The 16,115-nt window shown below is 35.5% G+C and overlaps 5 protein-coding genes across 5 annotated transcripts in view; 4 read left to right on the forward strand and 1 right to left on the reverse strand.

Annotated features, from left to right (window-relative positions):
* Positions 1-849, forward strand: part of LOC108553612 (helix-loop-helix protein 1) — a 1,055-nt gene extending 206 nt beyond the window's left edge. Inside the window, exons 2-3 of the mRNA XM_017908600.1 lie at positions 1-71; positions 696-849. The exon at positions 1-71 is cut by the window's left edge and continues 19 nt beyond it. Coding sequence (XP_017764089.1) covers positions 1-71; positions 696-849 — 225 coding nt within the window. The remainder of the gene's footprint in view (positions 72-695) is intronic.
* A 2,484-nt stretch (positions 850-3,333) lies between these two features.
* LOC108553581 (putative gustatory receptor 28b) lies at positions 3,334-6,181 on the forward strand. The gene is made up of 7 exons (XM_017908558.1): positions 3,334-3,615; positions 4,095-4,360; positions 5,031-5,300; positions 5,393-5,648; positions 5,808-5,876; positions 5,965-6,054; positions 6,122-6,181. The coding sequence occupies exons 1-7, from the start codon at positions 3,334-3,336 to the stop codon at positions 6,179-6,181; spliced, it is 1,293 nt and encodes a 430-aa protein (XP_017764047.1).
* Positions 6,182-6,738: 557 nt separating this feature from the next.
* On the forward strand, positions 6,739-9,875 carry LOC108553582 (putative gustatory receptor 28a). Its single transcript, XM_017908559.1, has 7 exons — positions 6,739-7,035; positions 7,772-8,040; positions 8,125-8,313; positions 8,940-9,189; positions 9,390-9,458; positions 9,527-9,616; positions 9,696-9,875. The coding sequence occupies exons 1-7, from the start codon at positions 6,739-6,741 to the stop codon at positions 9,873-9,875; spliced, it is 1,344 nt and encodes a 447-aa protein (XP_017764048.1).
* Positions 9,876-9,900: 25 nt separating this feature from the next.
* LOC108553583 (gustatory and pheromone receptor 32a-like) lies at positions 9,901-11,064 on the forward strand. The gene is made up of 5 exons (XM_017908560.1): positions 9,901-10,034; positions 10,129-10,378; positions 10,579-10,647; positions 10,716-10,805; positions 10,885-11,064. Exons 1-5 carry the CDS (start codon positions 9,901-9,903, stop codon positions 11,062-11,064), a joined length of 723 nt encoding a protein of 240 aa, XP_017764049.1.
* Positions 11,065-12,559: 1,495 nt separating this feature from the next.
* On the reverse strand, positions 12,560-15,434 carry LOC108553600 (protein KRI1 homolog). The gene is made up of 7 exons (XM_017908588.1): positions 15,323-15,434; positions 15,162-15,250; positions 14,701-15,093; positions 13,875-14,639; positions 13,549-13,809; positions 13,323-13,480; positions 12,560-13,242 (listed from the first exon to the last, which is right to left on the reverse strand). Exons 1-7 carry the CDS (start codon positions 15,432-15,434, stop codon positions 12,609-12,611), a joined length of 2,412 nt encoding a protein of 803 aa, XP_017764077.1. The 3' UTR covers positions 12,560-12,608.
* Positions 15,435-16,115: the final 681 nt, after the last annotated feature.

Raw genomic sequence — 16,115 nt, forward strand, 5'->3', positions numbered from 1 at the left:
ACTCTTTCCAGGGAAGAAAGACGTCGACGCAGAAGAGCGACGCAGAAATATCGAACTGCACACGCCACAAGGTGAAAACTTCGCAAAAATACTTGGAAATTATCTAAAAATCTCGATTACTATCTTACACCACGACAAATACCGGTATTTTATACCCAACACGCGAATTTCCTTCCTATGCAAACTTCTTGACAGCTCCATTTTAATTATACAATATTCCTCGACTTCTTTTCCAAATAATCCTACTTCAATCGATATTTACAATTAAATTATACTGAAAATATTATTCGAAGGAACAATTCCTGGATAATTAAAATTAATTAATCTTTTTATTTATTCTCCTCGATGAACCGATATTTTAAATGTCTTCCTTAAATTATTTAAGTCACGTCATACTGTTTTTCTCGCCAAGTTTCGACTTTAACGCTGAAACTACCGATCTATAACGAGCACCTAAACGTAGTGAACACGAATGATAACGATCATGATGGCATAAATAAATAAATAACTACGTGTAATGGCGTTTGCGTCTTCAATGAAAGTTACCCCTAGTTTTCTCGAAAGCAGCTAACTATTTTCAGAGATCGCGAAAATTAAATATTTCAATGTTTCAATTTCGATCTCTTTAATTTATCGTTATCGTTATCGTTATTCATCGAGATGTTATTTAAATAATTATTATTCGCGATTCACAGAGAAAGGGTTCGAGTAGAAGCTTTCAACTTAGCCTTCGCAGAGTTGCGCAAGCTTCTGCCAACTTTACCACCAGACAAGAAGCTCTCTAAGATCGAGATCCTCCGACTGGCTATCTGCTACATCGCCTATTTGAACCACGTCCTCGAGGCCTGAACCGACCAGGAATACACTCTATTTTTGCAGAATATAACCCGCACAGTGCCATCCGGCATGGCACTGCAGTCGCACCAAAAGAAAGTATAAATCTTTCCAGTTTTAATATTTTAATAATACACGTGATCCTCCTAGATACTCATCTCCTAGATAATCCGCCGAATTCACGAAGACCTGTACTTAATAATCGGAAATCGGCGTCTGATTCCTATCAATGCGATGCTCGTATCTGCGAATGTGAAATTACTGTATGAAATTAATACGAAACGCTGTGTTATCCTTATCAACGCAGAAACTCTCGCAGAAATTTGTATATTTACTGTAAGATATTTTATTCCCGTTCTCCGTGATTTTGACCGACCATGTAAAATAAAGGTAACCACGCAACGATTCGAAAGCTTCGCCAGACATTTCCAAAGCGCTGTACTTCCTCCTGAACTGTTCTCCCTTCAGATATTTCGTTGCAAAGCGATCGACACTCGCCGTACCACATCTTGAATAACAATTTTTTAATTTTTCGTTGAAAACCCTGTGTTTAGCGACGTCGCTCTGGTTACTTGACTTTTTCACTTTTCTTTTAACATATATATTTCTCGATATTTTCCCTTCTTCCGTTAAATTTCTCTCCTTTTATTTTTCCACCTGCGGGGTCAAGAAACCGGTAGGTTTTCGTTGCGTCAGGATATATTTAGCGTTAATTTCGTTTTAATACCGATTTTTCATAGAAAACCTGTAGGCTTTCGTTGCGTCAGGGTAGATTTAGCGTTAATTTGATCTTAATACCGATTTTTCTTAGAGGAACCTGTATGTTTTCTTACGTTAAGGAAAATTTAGCGTTAATTTGCTCTTATTATCGATTTTTCATAGAAAAATTTGTAGGCTTTCGTTGTGTCAGGGTAGATTTAGCGTTAATTTGGTCTTAATACCGATTTTGCATAGAGAAACCTGTTCCACGACAATTCCCATTTCTTTAATCGTCTTCCAATCGCTTCGAATTTCCTACTGGACGAATTTTCCAGTGCAGCTATTCGAAATCGGCCGGAAACTCGACCGAAACTCTTAAATCAATCTCATTCCGTGGATTAGCCCGATTCCCGAGGGATCCTCGCGCCCCACGAGTCCACGTATCCTAAATCCTCCGTTCTGTTCGCATAGTCGTGCAATCGAACGCACGGGGGCTCTATTTACCGTCCATCATCGAACGAAACAGACTTTCCGAGTGGAACTCGTCGAAACCAGGTCCAACTTCACGGCTCATCGATTTCGCTCCACGTTTCCATTTTTTTCTTCAGCTTTCCTTCTTTCCACGGGATTCGACGTAAAGGGACTAATGGAAATTGAATTTTTATGGACCTTCCGTTTCAGTCGTTCGAAACGTATTATGTTAACGAGTTGTTCTCTTATATTGCAAGGAATAGTGTTACTAGTGTTATGAAGGAATATCATAACGTTAACTTTTGCTATTATTTTCGAAAAGCGCAATTCTGATGTGATTATCGAGTCATTTTTAATATCCATTTAGATATTTCCTTGTTTTACGTTAATTTATTTTAATATCTATTTAGATGTTTTATTTGTTTATTTTTTAAGTTAATTAATTATTTCATTTATTTATATTTTAAGATAGGAGGTTTCAAAATATGCTGTTGACTATCGAATAAGAAATTGCGACGCGAGTTCGAAGGTTTTAGAGTCCGATACAAGGGTATTGATTTCTTGGCAAGGACCAATGCAAAATACGCCATAATTGTGAGCTTAATTCGCAATTTTACTCGTTTCGTGATAAAATTCAATTTCTCGATGATTCTGTGCATGTGCAATACAAAAATTCATCCGAAGCTTCGTCCAACGTCGACGTAATTTTCTCGAATCATTCGAGTACATTAATCATCGCGTAACATCCCGGGACTCGGCGCTATAGCGATTTAGAACGATACTTATACGATAAAAACGATTAACTCAATTATAGCAATCTTCCGGAGTGATCACTCGAGACACCTCACATCGTTCGTCCATCGGTCATGTTTCCTCGGTGACCATAATCACTCGCGTCTAGGCAAATGAATTACTTTCTTTCTTTCTTTGTCACAGAATTTTTTCTTACTCGCAATTACACAAATGTACGCGCCACTTTCAACTCGCCTTAGCGTTTAGTGCAATGAAGAGACGTGTGACGTTAATGTCGTAATTCTTCCCACAAATACTTATTCCCAAGTGTAATAGTAAAAATCGAAGCTCGAACCGCGTCGAAATTACGAAAATTCTATGTAAATTGTCGCACGAGTGTTTAAATATTTCATTCCTTCGTAGTTGTTAATCATTTCGATTCTTTCGTTGCATCGAACAAGAAATAAATATGTATTTTACCTCTGAATGATGTTTGGTGACGTTGCGCGTTCGTGAATTGAAGAAAATAGAGGAAAATAAAAATTGTTGAGAAAAATACCAACGTAATTGTTAAAAGAAAATTGCCTAAAAATCACGATGAAGAATTACGAATTATCGGCAATGGTGATAACGATATTGAATTACTTGTTCGCGTTACGAAACTTCCAAGATCCAAGAAAGGACACGTTGAAATTCATATGCTGCTGTACCTACCAAATTTCGTTGGTCACTTCGTACACCATTCTCGCATACATTTTCAACAGGTTGAATATAATAATGGAACCGTACAACGTAGAACGCATCATGTACACGATATTGTACTATGTCATCATCATAGGATACATATCTCTAGTGACGCTGGGTCTGTACCATTCGAAGGTGATCTATAAATCTTTTAATCGGTATCGATTTCTTTATTCTACGAAATCTATTTTATCCCTTTATTAAAAGAAAAGGAAAATCGATTCGTATTCGTACATCGAATAACAGAAATATTAGAGTACAAGTTTGTACGCTTACGATAAAAATTAATTACGATAAAAATTACAAAGTAACAATTTGCGAATTTTTCTACAGTCTATCTTCCAAGTGTGTTGATTAAATTAAAAATGGTTTATATTTTTATTAAAAATTTTTACGCGACATACTAGTATATATCGATTACAGTGTATATCTGAACGATTCGCATCTTTCCAACGAAATTCAAAATTCAAAAATATCGAAAATCTGACAGACACTTGCGTGAATATTTTGAGCTTTGGACCTCCACGTGATTTCGTGAAACGTAGAAATCTTGAAAGAGGTGTTTATCTAAATCGAATTAAATCCCTTTCTGTTCTTCCTTTTTTCTTATCCAGAACGTATTGAAGCTAAGAAAGAAGATTGACAAGGTGGACGAGCAACTTGAGAGCATGGGCGACGAGACCGGGTATCGCAGTATTTTTCTTCGCGAGAGGATCATCAGCTTCTTCTGGTTTCTGTTATCGGCATTACTATTTGGATTGTATTTTAAATGGTTAACGTTGCATCATGAAAGAATCGGGGAGTTCTATAGTGTAACTTCTTTCATGTTCGCTATAAACGCTGGATCGATTACTCTTAACGACTTTAAGATACACATACAGTACGTGAACGATGGATCAAATGCAATTACATCTTTCACTCGATCATCCTGAACATTCTCCATATTTTCTAGGAAAGTTTCATTTCATTAAGGGCAGACCTCTGCGGATATGAAATCATTACTTTCGAATATTTTCAATATTCTTTCAATCATAAATAAATCACTAGCAAATATACTTTAATATAATTATTATTATACTATTATAACCTGATTCTAACATTAGAATAATACCGTATTATAATCATATCCAATTGATTATTGATCGATATTTTTTGAAACATAAATAAATCACTAGAGTAACCACGATATTAAAATATAATTTAATACTATAATATTAGAATCAGGTTATGATAGTGGTATAATAATAATTATATTATTCTCATAATATTGTAGTAAAATCATATCTAATTGATTATTGATCGATATTTTTTGAAACATATATAAATCACTAGTAACCTCGATATTAAAATATAATCTAATGTTATAATACTAGAATCAGGTTATAATAGTAATGTAATAATAATTATATTATTGTCATAATGCTGTATTAAAATAGCATCACGTTATGATAGTGATATAGTGATAATTCTATTATTATTACTATACCAATATCATATAATTGCAAGTCTCTCCAATTCAAGCTTCCCATTTAAAATTCTCTGAATCTCAGTTGGCTAGAACACCGATTTAAACTGACCAACGAGCATCTCCATGCTTTCCTCTTCGACGGTGGTAAAACGAAAGCGAAGAAATCCAACGAGGAAATCATCTTCAGACCGAGTTATAATTTTCCGAGTAAATTTCAATCGGACATATGGTTGTCGGATCCCGTGTGCGCCATCCGAGAACCACCCTTGATCCACACAGCAAGCTCGGAACAGGGATCGCGAAAAAATTCGTCGCAGGTCGCCGAGAAAGTTCGTTCGTTCCATCGAATCAGGTAAAAATCCAAATTGGCCTTTCCCTTCGTACAATCGTTTCGGCGAATATTTTACTTGGACGAATTTTAAGAAAAATTTCTTCATCTTGAAGATTCATGCACCTGCAACTCTGCCAGGTGTCGAAGATGCTGAACGAGATATTCGACACACAGTTATTGCTATATTCGTTTATAATAATGGTATACACTACTATATCTATTTACTACATATATGCGATAGTTCGTAGAGCAGAAATGGCAGAAATCAGAATGAGAAAAATCTCGATCATCGTGTATATATTCAACGGTTTGCTGGCTTTCATGAAGATCGTTGCAGTGAGCCATAGTTGCGAATATACAATGAAAGAGGTGAATTTGCTTTCACTCTTCCACAAGTTTTACATAATTTTCTTTCTATTTTTTATCATTTTCTTCTTATTTTTCCTAATTTTCTTCCTGCTTTTCGTTCTTTAATTATCTTTTATCGAGGAAACAACAGGCTTGGAGCACCTTGTAATCGATTTTCAGGCTAACGAGGCGATAGAGATCATCCACTCGAGCTCTTTGTACGAAACAGATGCTGAATTAAAAGACCAGGTAAAGAAAAATTGCAATAAAATAACTCATTAATACGTTAAGTAAAATTTCGCTGGAGAAATAAAACCCAGGATTGATCTCTGCATAGATAGTTCAATTTTCTCTGCAAATATCGCTCACGCAGCTCGGAGCATCGAAATCGACAGAGTACAAACTGAACTATAACTTCATTCGCAAGGTCAGTGCATTTTCAAACTAATTTATTTCGTATTTCTCTTTTCCTAATATTTCCTTTCCTTTTACAGTGTTTGAACTACATGTTGTCTTATTTGGTGATCATGATACAGTGGTGTCAGACCACGTAGTGGTAGGATTCAGTGACCACGAACGAGATCAGCTAACCCTTTGGAGCAACCGTTTCGAAGAGAAGTATATATAAAAATGATTTTTCGTATTCTTCGATAGTTCTGTATCGTAGTATGATGGAACGTGCATTTGAACACTGTAAGCCTTAAACACCATTGTAATACCATTGGAAATATTAACTCGTTCATACAGAAAAACTTGGTAATATATTCAGACACTAAACTTGAGAGCCTACACTGCGAAGAACCTTGCACGACACCACGACCTAGACCTTTCCAGCGATAAAGTTCACGCTTTTGTAATATTAATCATCCACGGTTCGATAATGCACATTTCTATCCGATAGACTCGTTAATCGTTCGCGACAACAATTTCATCGTCGCAACGATATCGACCGGGTCCCGAGCGAGCAATTGCGTCTGTTTGTCATTACTCGACAGCCTACTTAATAACCGTGGCGCGATAATAATCTGTCAGAAGCGGTCAGAGAAGGTAACGGGACAGGTAACAAAGGTGCAGAGGTGTCAGAGTTCATCCAGTTCCATTTCGAGTCGCGATGCACGAGCCAAAGTCCATGAAGGAAGCCATGAGGCCGCTGATACTGATGAATTCCCTGTTTGGTATGAGTGTGATCTTCGACAATAGGAAGAAGTCTGTGCATCTGATCGAATACCTTCATACCATAATCTTTTTGGTGGTGTATAACGTCGTTATCATATTATCGGAGCCTATCTTCAGCGAGTACTATATAATAAGCTTATACAAATTATGCGACGACACGTATAGATACAGTAGCCTTATCAATATTCTTATAATAAATGGATTGATCATCGCTACCAGGGCACAAACGAAGGTGATTTCGGTGATACAAGTTTCACGATCGCTTTCACGATAGTTCGTTTGTACTAAACGTTTGTGGGATCACGAAAACGTCGGATTGGAACGGGACATTTTTTCTACGAATCGGGAGGGATTCCTGAATATTTTCGGGAATCGCGGATGTTTTTGGCACACCGGATATTTCCGGGAATCCCGGAAATGTCTTGGATCCCGGATATTTCTTAGAATCCCGAACATTTTCCGAATCCCGAAATCTTCGAGCTCCTATCTCGTGTTCCCCCAACATTTTGTGTTTCGTCCCAAACATCGGGTTTCCGACATTTTCGGGATTCTATATTAGAGTATTTTGCGAATTAAAATTGGTACTTTTTAAGTGGTACCTATTTCAATTACTTTTGTTACGTACTCGACGTAATCGATGTATCTTCGAGCACCGTTATAATTAAAATTAATATTTTTTTCGGTGACAAAATTTAAAAAATGATGGAAAACTGCTTTAATAGAAGTTTCTAAATTTCGTCCCAAACGTCGGGATCCTATTTTTGTTTTATTTTCGGGATTCTGTATTAGGGTACTTTGCGAATTAAAATTGGTACTTTTTAAGTGGTACCTATTTCAATTATTTTTATTAGGTAATGGACGTAATCGATGTATCTTCGAGCACGTTCGAGTTAAGATTAATATTCTTTCGGTGACAAGGTTTAAAAAATGATGGAAAACTGCCTCAGTAGAAGTCTCTAAATTTCTAGAATCTACGAACTGCGATAGCCCTCGTGGAATCCTGCGACCGAAAAATAGAAGAAATAGGACTGCCTCGGAGTTATAAGACGATGATGAAGTATCAGATCCGTGGAATCTTACTCGGTGCAACCACGATCTTAGTCTTCTGCATGACTGTCTACATCTGGCGCTTCAAAAAGTCCACGCCATTTTCTGTGAAACTGTACCTCAATTTCATAGGGCATTTGCCGGTCGTAATCACCTGGCTTTGTAATTTCTCCTTCTGCTTTTGGATCAGGTACGAAGCTGAACATTTAATCCGCGAAATTTCGTCGAGTACGTTTCAAACGAAGCATTAAGAATTGGGAATTACGAAATGCAGGTATTTCAGGATGAAATTCCAACAGCTGAACGAAGTGCTTCGAAGTATGGTGATGGCTACGCCGGATTCACCGCAGCATCAGAGGGTCCTGAAGATGAAATACGATTTCCAGAACAATGGTTTCAGATCGTCCAAAAGTAATCGTGTATATGAGAACAAGGAGAACACTACCGTGATGAGATCAGTAAAGTGAGACTTCGCGATAATTTCAACTTTTTTTTATCGTTTTCCCTGTAAAATCCTTAGATTCTCTCATTTTATGTATATATATGCAGGGATATGTTTGATTGGTAATATAAGGAATAAGAGATGTTATTTTATTCTAGCATATATATTTACTACGAGCTAAATGAGACTAGAAGTAAAGTATAGACTAAAAGAACAGACTAATAGCTAATCTATGATTATGCGACCCACCGACACTCTCGCATAGTTCCTTCGACGATGCACACCAAAATGCGCCTAAGACTCTCTCCGACTGACTCTTCCTAAACTCTGCTAAAGACTCTCTCTCTGAACTGCTCAAAAACTGCCCTTGCACCCTTATTTATACCTAACAGTCTCGTCCATACAATCTTTGCGCGTGGTCACTTGTCCTTCCACATGCACTCCAGATGTTACCCTGAACATTCTACCTGAACCCGAGTTCTGTTTATTATTCCTTATCTAGAAGAAAGGCCCAAGTGTTCCCATGCACTCACTTTCGAACCCTAAAACTATCCTACATATATATATATATATATTTTATATGGTAAGAGATTGGACGAATAATCTAGTATTAAGTAAAACAATCGACATTTTCGTGGTTGCCAAAGGAAAATGCATCTGGAGATGATCAAGATCGTAAGGATCGTGAACAACATTTACGGTGTACAAATTCTGCTGTTGATGATCTCATCGGTTATCTCCATCACCATTCTCTTCTACCTGTTGTACAGGATAACATGGATGGAGTTGACCGTCGACTCATATTTGCAAGAAGTGATTCCTTTGACTTGCTGGATCTTCTTCTACATCATGTTGATCTTGTATATAAATCACGTTTGTGCCAAAACGATCATAGAGGTACGGTTCATTATGTTAAAGAGATTCGCATACGAGCTATCCATGAGCTCCTGAAGCTCTTGAAACAGACTAGAGAACCCTTTCAGACAAAAGTGTTTAAAGTTTCGAGATATATTTAAAGATACGAAGAATTCTAGAGAAATTAATATAAATATATAAAAAGAAATAATTTGATACATTTTATCGTTAATTATTCACAGGCAGCAAGCATCGGCGACACCATTTGCGAACTCTATGAACCGTCCACCAGCACAGAATTTCGAGCAGAGGTAAAAATTCAGCCTGCCAGGAAGAAAGCAGAAGGAAACAAAAATGAGAGAAAAATTGCTTGTTTCAGATTCAAGATTTCACTTTACAACTGATCCAAAACCCATTGCTATTCACGGCCTGCGGGTTCTTCAATCTGGACCACGCTTTTATCCAAGGAGTACATCGATCTTTTTAATCGTATAAAATTTCAATATATCTCGTATTAATTCTTTGTTTCTTTCTCTTTTCTTTTCTAGATTGTCGGAACGATCACCACATATCTCATCATCATAATCCAAGTGGGAGACATGACGACCTCGCGTATGGAGGTCACAGCAGCCGAAAAATTCGAAAATCAGTCTTCGACGATAGGAATCGATACAGTGACAAACTTTTCTTTGTTGTCCGAAGAAGGGCCCGTGAAGAACAGTGATTAATTAAGTATTTCGATCGATTGTATTAATGAAAAAAGTTACGAATTGTCCTCACCGATCACAGATTGAATTACAATTTGAATTTTATAACGAAGAAAGGACGAAGTCATTGAAAGAACCAAGATATTCCGAACTCGAGTCTCTTGACCAAGTTACCCGGACGTTCGCCCTAACAATTTTCCGCCAATTAGAACGTGGACAGGGATGATACCTCAATTACACTACCCCCTAATCGACATTTTCGTGGTTGCCAAAGGAAAATGCATCTGGAGATGATCAAGATCGTAAGGATCGTGAACAACATTTACGGTGTACAAATTCTGCTGTTGATGATCTCATCGGTTATCTCCATCACCATTCTCTTCTACCTGTTGTACAGGATAACATGGATGGAGTTGACCGTCGACTCATATTTGCAAGAAGTGATTCCTTTGACTTGCTGGATCTTCTTCTACATCATGTTGATCTTGTATATAAATCACGTTTGTGCCAAAACGATCATAGAGGTACGGTTCATTATGTTAAAGAGATTCGCATACGAGCTATCCATGAGCTCCTGAAGCTCTTGAAACAGACTAGAGAACCCTTTCAGACAAAAGTGTTTAAAGTTTCGAGATATATTTAAAGATACGAAGAATTCTAGAGAAATTAATATAAATATATAAAAAGAAATAATTTGATACATTTTATCGTTAATTATTCACAGGCAGCAAGCATCGGCGACACCATTTGCGAACTCTATGAACCGTCCACCAGCACAGAATTTCGAGCAGAGGTAAAAATTCAGCCTGCCAGGAAGAAAGCAGAAGGAAACAAAAATGAGAGAAAAATTGCTTGTTTCAGATTCAAGATTTCACTTTACAACTGATCCAAAACCCATTGCTATTCACGGCCTGCGGGTTCTTCAATCTGGACCACGCTTTTATCCAAGGAGTACATCGATCTTTTTAATCGTATAAAATTTCAATATATCTCGTATTAATTCTTTGTTTCTTTCTCTTTTCTTTTCTAGATTGTCGGAACGATCACCACATATCTCATCATCATAATCCAAGTGGGAGACATGACGACCTCGCGTATGGAGGTCACAGCAGCCGAAAAATTCGAAAATCAGTCTTCGACGATAGGAATCGATACAGTGACAAACTTTTCTTTGTTGTCCGAAGAAGGGCCCGTGAAGAACAGTGATTAATTAAGTATTTCGATCGATTGTATTAATGAAAAAAGTTACGAATTGTCCTCACCGATCACAGATTGAATTACAATTTGAATTTTATAACGAAGAAAGGACGAAGTCATTGAAAGAACCAAGATATTCCGAACTCGAGTCTCTTGACCAAGTTACCCGGACGTTCGCCCTAACAATTTTCCGCCAATTAGAACGTGGACAGGGATGATACCTCAATTACACTACCCCCTGGTACACCCCATACAATCCAGATGGAGGCGTTAGCCCGTGAAATTTGGTAATCTTGAAACTCGATAGCTCGTAATTCGGTGAAGATCTACCTTCTTCCAACGACCCCTAACCGATTCTTAATTCGCGAATATAGTGTTTTAATAGCCCCGAAAATCCGAATTGAATTCCCCTTTTTTTAGCGGTATCTAAAAAAGATAATCGTTAACGAAGATAACAAACTTCTCTGTAGACCTCTATCTTGAAGTGTCACTCAAAAGTGAATACTTTCAAACGTATTGCGATATAAAATATCGTACTTCGAAACGATCTATATTAACAAAAAGAACGTGAAAAGAACTCCTACGAAATTTACATCAATTGGTATTATTTGTTTCTTTCGACTTCTTTATATTTTATCTCGTAAGAACTTGCGTAACGCGGATAAAACTCACGTTTACAACGGGTACAACATTAATTGAGAATTAAGGGTGCGAACGAGCGTGGCCGTCAGGAGCCACCTGCTACCGTGGAACACTGGTGGGGCTAGGAGAATTGATATATTGCACCCAGGGGGATGGAAAGGCCAGTTTAGATGGGTGCAAGTACCGTGTCATCCCTAATCCTCTCCCCTCTCGTTAACTAACATTCGTAAGAGATACCTCGGCTCTGTTGCCGATTAAATTATTCCAGTCAGTGCGATCGAATTCACGATAGCGTGTGATAATACTACTCGTAGACAATGTATCATTGACTTCTCATTTTTCTGATACTCGTACTTTGGAATATGAAATATCACGTTTGCTTTCCTTCCGCTTCATTGATCGAAGATATTACAATTTTAAAGATATTACAATTTAATTTTAGAAAACGATATAATATCTCCCCTGTTAATGTTGGACGTTCCTCGGTGCTATTTTCACAAAACTGGATGATAATTGTAACGATATTTAATGCAAATGTACGTGCAGAGACGATCAAGGGATACCGGATGGAAACAGAGGGGGGGGTAAGTTTCCTTGACCAAGGCATATGGGTGGGATTAAAGGTAGAGATTTTAGAAAAGTAAACGCAAACAGGCTGCTACGATACTAATAATCCGCAAACGTCGTTTATCATGTCGAAACGGATTTATCCTAACAACAGGACCACTCCTACTCGAGGGTGCGGGCATTCGATCACGACGTATCCTCGCCAAACGTTTGCCTCGCATGTTTATTGATATCGAATAGGGCGTACTTCAATGACAGTGTAAAAGACTAGGGAATATATAAATAAAAAGGCAGCCTATTTTAATAACAAGTTATATACATATTTATATTTACAATATGTCACGGTTATTATTTCTTCTTTCCGTACTTTAATTTGTTTTTCAACTTTTTCGGATTTATTCCATATGTCTTTAGCCTCTCTGGATTCAACGAAGCAATGTCGCTATTCGGATCCTTATTCTTTATGTTTTTCTTCTTTCCTTTATCGGATTTCTTCGTCGTGACTGTTTCCTTTAACTTCGCTTTCTTCGAATATTTCGTCTTCGACTCTTCGGCATTTTTATCCGTGATTTCGGTTTTTAATGAAGATTTTTTATTAATACGTTTAGTTTCGGCTTCTTTTTCTTCGTGCGGTTTATTTTCGATGGAATTTTTAGGTTTTTCGAGATTGTTCATTTTTAGTTTCTTCTTCTTCGGCTTTTCAAGCTGTTCCTCCGACAGCTTCCGCTTCCCAGGCTTTAAACTCTCTTTTGACTCTTCTTGTATAACAGCCACGTTATTTTTAGTCTTTTTCTCGCTTTTATCTAATTTTTTATCTTTTACAGGTGCTTTGTGATTAGTCTCGGCAGATGTATCGTTTTGACTTTCTTCTATCTTTTTCTTGTTCTTACGACGCTTCTTTTTTGATTCCGTGTTTTCATTCGTAGTGGTAGTGGGGTTTACAATCTCTTCTTTGTTTCCTTCTTCCTCTTCCTCAGATTCCCTGAAAAATATTAAATATAAATTAAAGCAAACAACGCAAATTTTCTTTAAACGTTGTAAGGTTCTATCTTCTTTTTTTACTTGTATAAGCTTGCAAGTACTTTTCTCTTCAATATTTCATTCTTAGCCTTCTGTTTGTACATTTGAACGTCATTTAGTTCCACATGTTCTGACTTATATTGAAGAGCTTTTTTCAAGGAACACCATTTGTTTAATTCTTTATCATCGGCCATCAATATCTATTAAAAAATACACAATCAAAATTTTTTATAAAAAAAGATATAGTACAAATAAGGATAATAATTACTTCTTCTACACTCAAACCATAATCATTGGGAACAACTTTTCTATATTTAAATCTACATGGTATATCACCAATCATATCTTCGTAATTCAGTGAATAGTATTTATCAAAGTATTCTTCGTAGGATTTATACTGTTGTGGATCGAATTTTGGCTTTTCTTTTGCTATAAGTTCTGCGAATTTAGACTTTCGCCTACGTTTTCTCTTTTTAGAAGTTTCTATATCTTCTGGAACTTTTTTTAATGGATCATAATCCGCGTCCATCTGAAATCATATTCAATTTTAGCTCATTTTCCTGAAATAGAGGTAATTAAAAATAAATTAATTACATTGAAATCTGGATCTTCGCAGTGTGGTCCTTCATATTTATTTTCATTCGCATAACTCTCTGTACTTGGATCATAATTATCCCACGTTTCTTCGATCTCTAATTCCTCATCAATATCCGGAAATTCTGGTTTAATATCATCTTCGGGAGTCGCATAGTAATCATCGTTAAAAATTTTAGTCATTTTTCGGTCATATTCAGTAGGATCAAAATCACCTTCTAAGTCGATATCATTAAATTGTATGTCGTCATTCCCTGTAATCTCTTTTAATTTCTCTATTTTTTCCTCAATTTCTTTCCTCTTTAATGCTTTCAACTGCATAAGCTCTTCTTTCTTTCTTAGCTTCTCTTCTTCCTTTCTCTGTTTCACCTCTGCTCTTTTCTGAGATCTACGGGTGTCTTTTCTTCTTAAAGAGTTTTCCATAGTACGTGGATATCGTTTAATAAATTCTTGATCAGGTTCTTCGAATCTAAAATTATATTTATGTTCAAATTCTTCTTGTTTTTCAATGTTTCTTTCGTCTTCTGATAAATTTTCATCGCTATCATGAATTATGTAAGCTTCATTTTCATCTTCATCTTTATCTGGTCCCACATAATTTTTATCTGAATATTTATCATTAAGCACATAGTCCCTCAAAAATTTTTCATTGGCATCTAAATTCGGACTAGACCAAAAATCGCGCAGAGGTTTAAGGACCACCTGTTCATTATCATTTAAATTTGCCCCTTGTCCTTTCAACCATTCCTTATAATCAGCTTCTTCCTACACAAAAGATAAGATATTATTTTGATCGAGGAAAGTAAGAAAAATTAAAACAACTTACTTTTTCTTTTTCATTTTCAGATTTGGCTTTCAGTTTTAACAAGTCATCTTCCTCTTCTTCATCCTCCAATGCATCTTTAAAACTTTCTTTTAATTGTTTTTGTTCCTGTGTATATGTGGTTTTCATATTTTCTGCTTTATTCTTTTTTAATATAATTTCATCCTCGCTATCACTAAATTTTCCTTCTCTTTCTACAATAATATTTCTTTCATAATCCCTTAAAAAAACAGCTTTCTCTTTTTTAGTTTTTTCCTTTTTTTTCTCTGAGTATAATTCCTGTGCTTTGTTGGTGTCGTCAAAGAATGTTACATCTTGATTATAAATTTTTGGATCTCTATTTTTTAGGAGAGCTAATGTCTTGTAAAAGTCTTTATCGAATTGTTCTGTTAGCTCCTACAACAATTAATCTAGTTAAAATTAAACATAAAAACATTTTATATTTATAAAAGATTATACTTTACATTTTCTTCTTTAGAGGAGGAGGAACTTTCACTTTCAGAACTTTCATCTGATGTTATATTGTCATTAATATCTCCATATTTTGTTTTTACTGAAAAGCAAAAGGACTTTAAATAGAAAGTCAGTAACACATAAGCTTTTGAAGCCTTATATATGTACTTACATTTATTTAACTCCTCTTTTTGCCGCCAATTATCATAATTTTTAGCATAGTCTGTATTTATTTTTAATTTCTCTTCACTATCAGAATTATTGCCGTTAAATAAAGTCGGCATTGTATCAATGGATTGTTAAAAAGTTAAATTGACAATTAAATATTCCAAGCAGTACTTTTTTAATTTCAAATACTTTGTTAATTTTTATTCTAAAATAATTACGAAAACATACTGTTCTTTCCAAATAAGAATTAACAAATTATGAAAAATAAGCTTCTTCACAATAATACAGAATAACAAACTGAAATAGAGGTTATGTTTCGTATAAACCATATGCTTTTGCCTTCTGTTTATGACCGTATAGTGAAAGTCGTTATTTATTGGAATAAAATAGATTAAATTATTATTTCTTGGAAATATAGGTATTATTATGAAGTAAAAGCTTTATAAAATTGATTGTTTTAAAACTGATATTTAGTTGAAAAGTCATGTATTCATTTAAATTTATTTAACCTCAAAAATAGCTATACGTATTAATAATAGATAACATATACCACATATATGAACTTAAATTTATTGTTATTAGAATAATTAAAAAAAAATATAAATCTAAACAGTATGATGGAATAAAATAATAATTAAATATATAATCCAACAAATATAATTTTTAAAATCAATTTTATTTGGAAAATATTACACTATACATAAAAACGATTTATCGTTTTTTAAACGTTCGCTATAAATTTTGTACGCAGGTGCTCTCTTAGGTACTTAAGTAATTACACATAGGTATATAAATTA

This window comes from Eufriesea mexicana, unplaced genomic scaffold, assembly GCF_001483705.2.
Source record: "Eufriesea mexicana isolate 0111107269 unplaced genomic scaffold, ASM148370v2 scaffold11296, whole genome shotgun sequence".
In the NCBI taxonomy this organism is placed as follows: domain Eukaryota; kingdom Metazoa; phylum Arthropoda; class Insecta; order Hymenoptera; family Apidae; genus Eufriesea; species Eufriesea mexicana.

Excerpts from the sequence above, each read along its gene's own strand:
- LOC108553581 (XM_017908558.1), top strand. The coding sequence starts at position 3,334 with ATGAAGAATTACGAATTATCGGCAATGGTGATAACGATATTGAATTAC. Across the intron at positions 3,616-4,094 it reads TGGGTCTGTACCATTCGAAG|AACGTATTGAAGCTAAGAAA; the intron begins GTGATCTATAAA and ends TTTCTTATCCAG. Across the intron at positions 4,361-5,030 it reads GACTTTAAGATACACATACA|TTGGCTAGAACACCGATTTA; the intron begins GTACGTGAACGA and ends TCTGAATCTCAG.
- LOC108553582 (XM_017908559.1), top strand. The coding sequence starts at position 6,739 with ATGCACGAGCCAAAGTCCATGAAGGAAGCCATGAGGCCGCTGATACTG. Across the intron at positions 8,314-8,939 it reads ACCGTGATGAGATCAGTAAA|GAAAATGCATCTGGAGATGA; the intron begins GTGAGACTTCGC and ends TGGTTGCCAAAG. Across the intron at positions 9,190-9,389 it reads GTGCCAAAACGATCATAGAG|GCAGCAAGCATCGGCGACAC; the intron begins GTACGGTTCATT and ends AATTATTCACAG.
- LOC108553583 (XM_017908560.1), top strand. The coding sequence starts at position 9,901 with ATGAAAAAAGTTACGAATTGTCCTCACCGATCACAGATTGAATTACAA. Across the intron at positions 10,035-10,128 it reads CTTGACCAAGTTACCCGGAC|GAAAATGCATCTGGAGATGA; the intron begins GTTCGCCCTAAC and ends TGGTTGCCAAAG. Across the intron at positions 10,648-10,715 it reads GCACAGAATTTCGAGCAGAG|ATTCAAGATTTCACTTTACA; the intron begins GTAAAAATTCAG and ends TGCTTGTTTCAG.
- LOC108553600 (XM_017908588.1), bottom strand. The coding sequence starts at position 15,434 with ATGCCGACTTTATTTAACGGCAATAATTCTGATAGTGAAGAGAAATTA. Across the intron at positions 13,810-13,874 it reads GCGAAGATCCAGATTTCAAT|ATGGACGCGGATTATGATCC; the intron begins GTAATTAATTTA and ends ATATGATTTCAG. Across the intron at positions 13,481-13,548 it reads ATGGTTTGAGTGTAGAAGAA|ATATTGATGGCCGATGATAA; the intron begins GTAATTATTATC and ends ATTTTTTAATAG.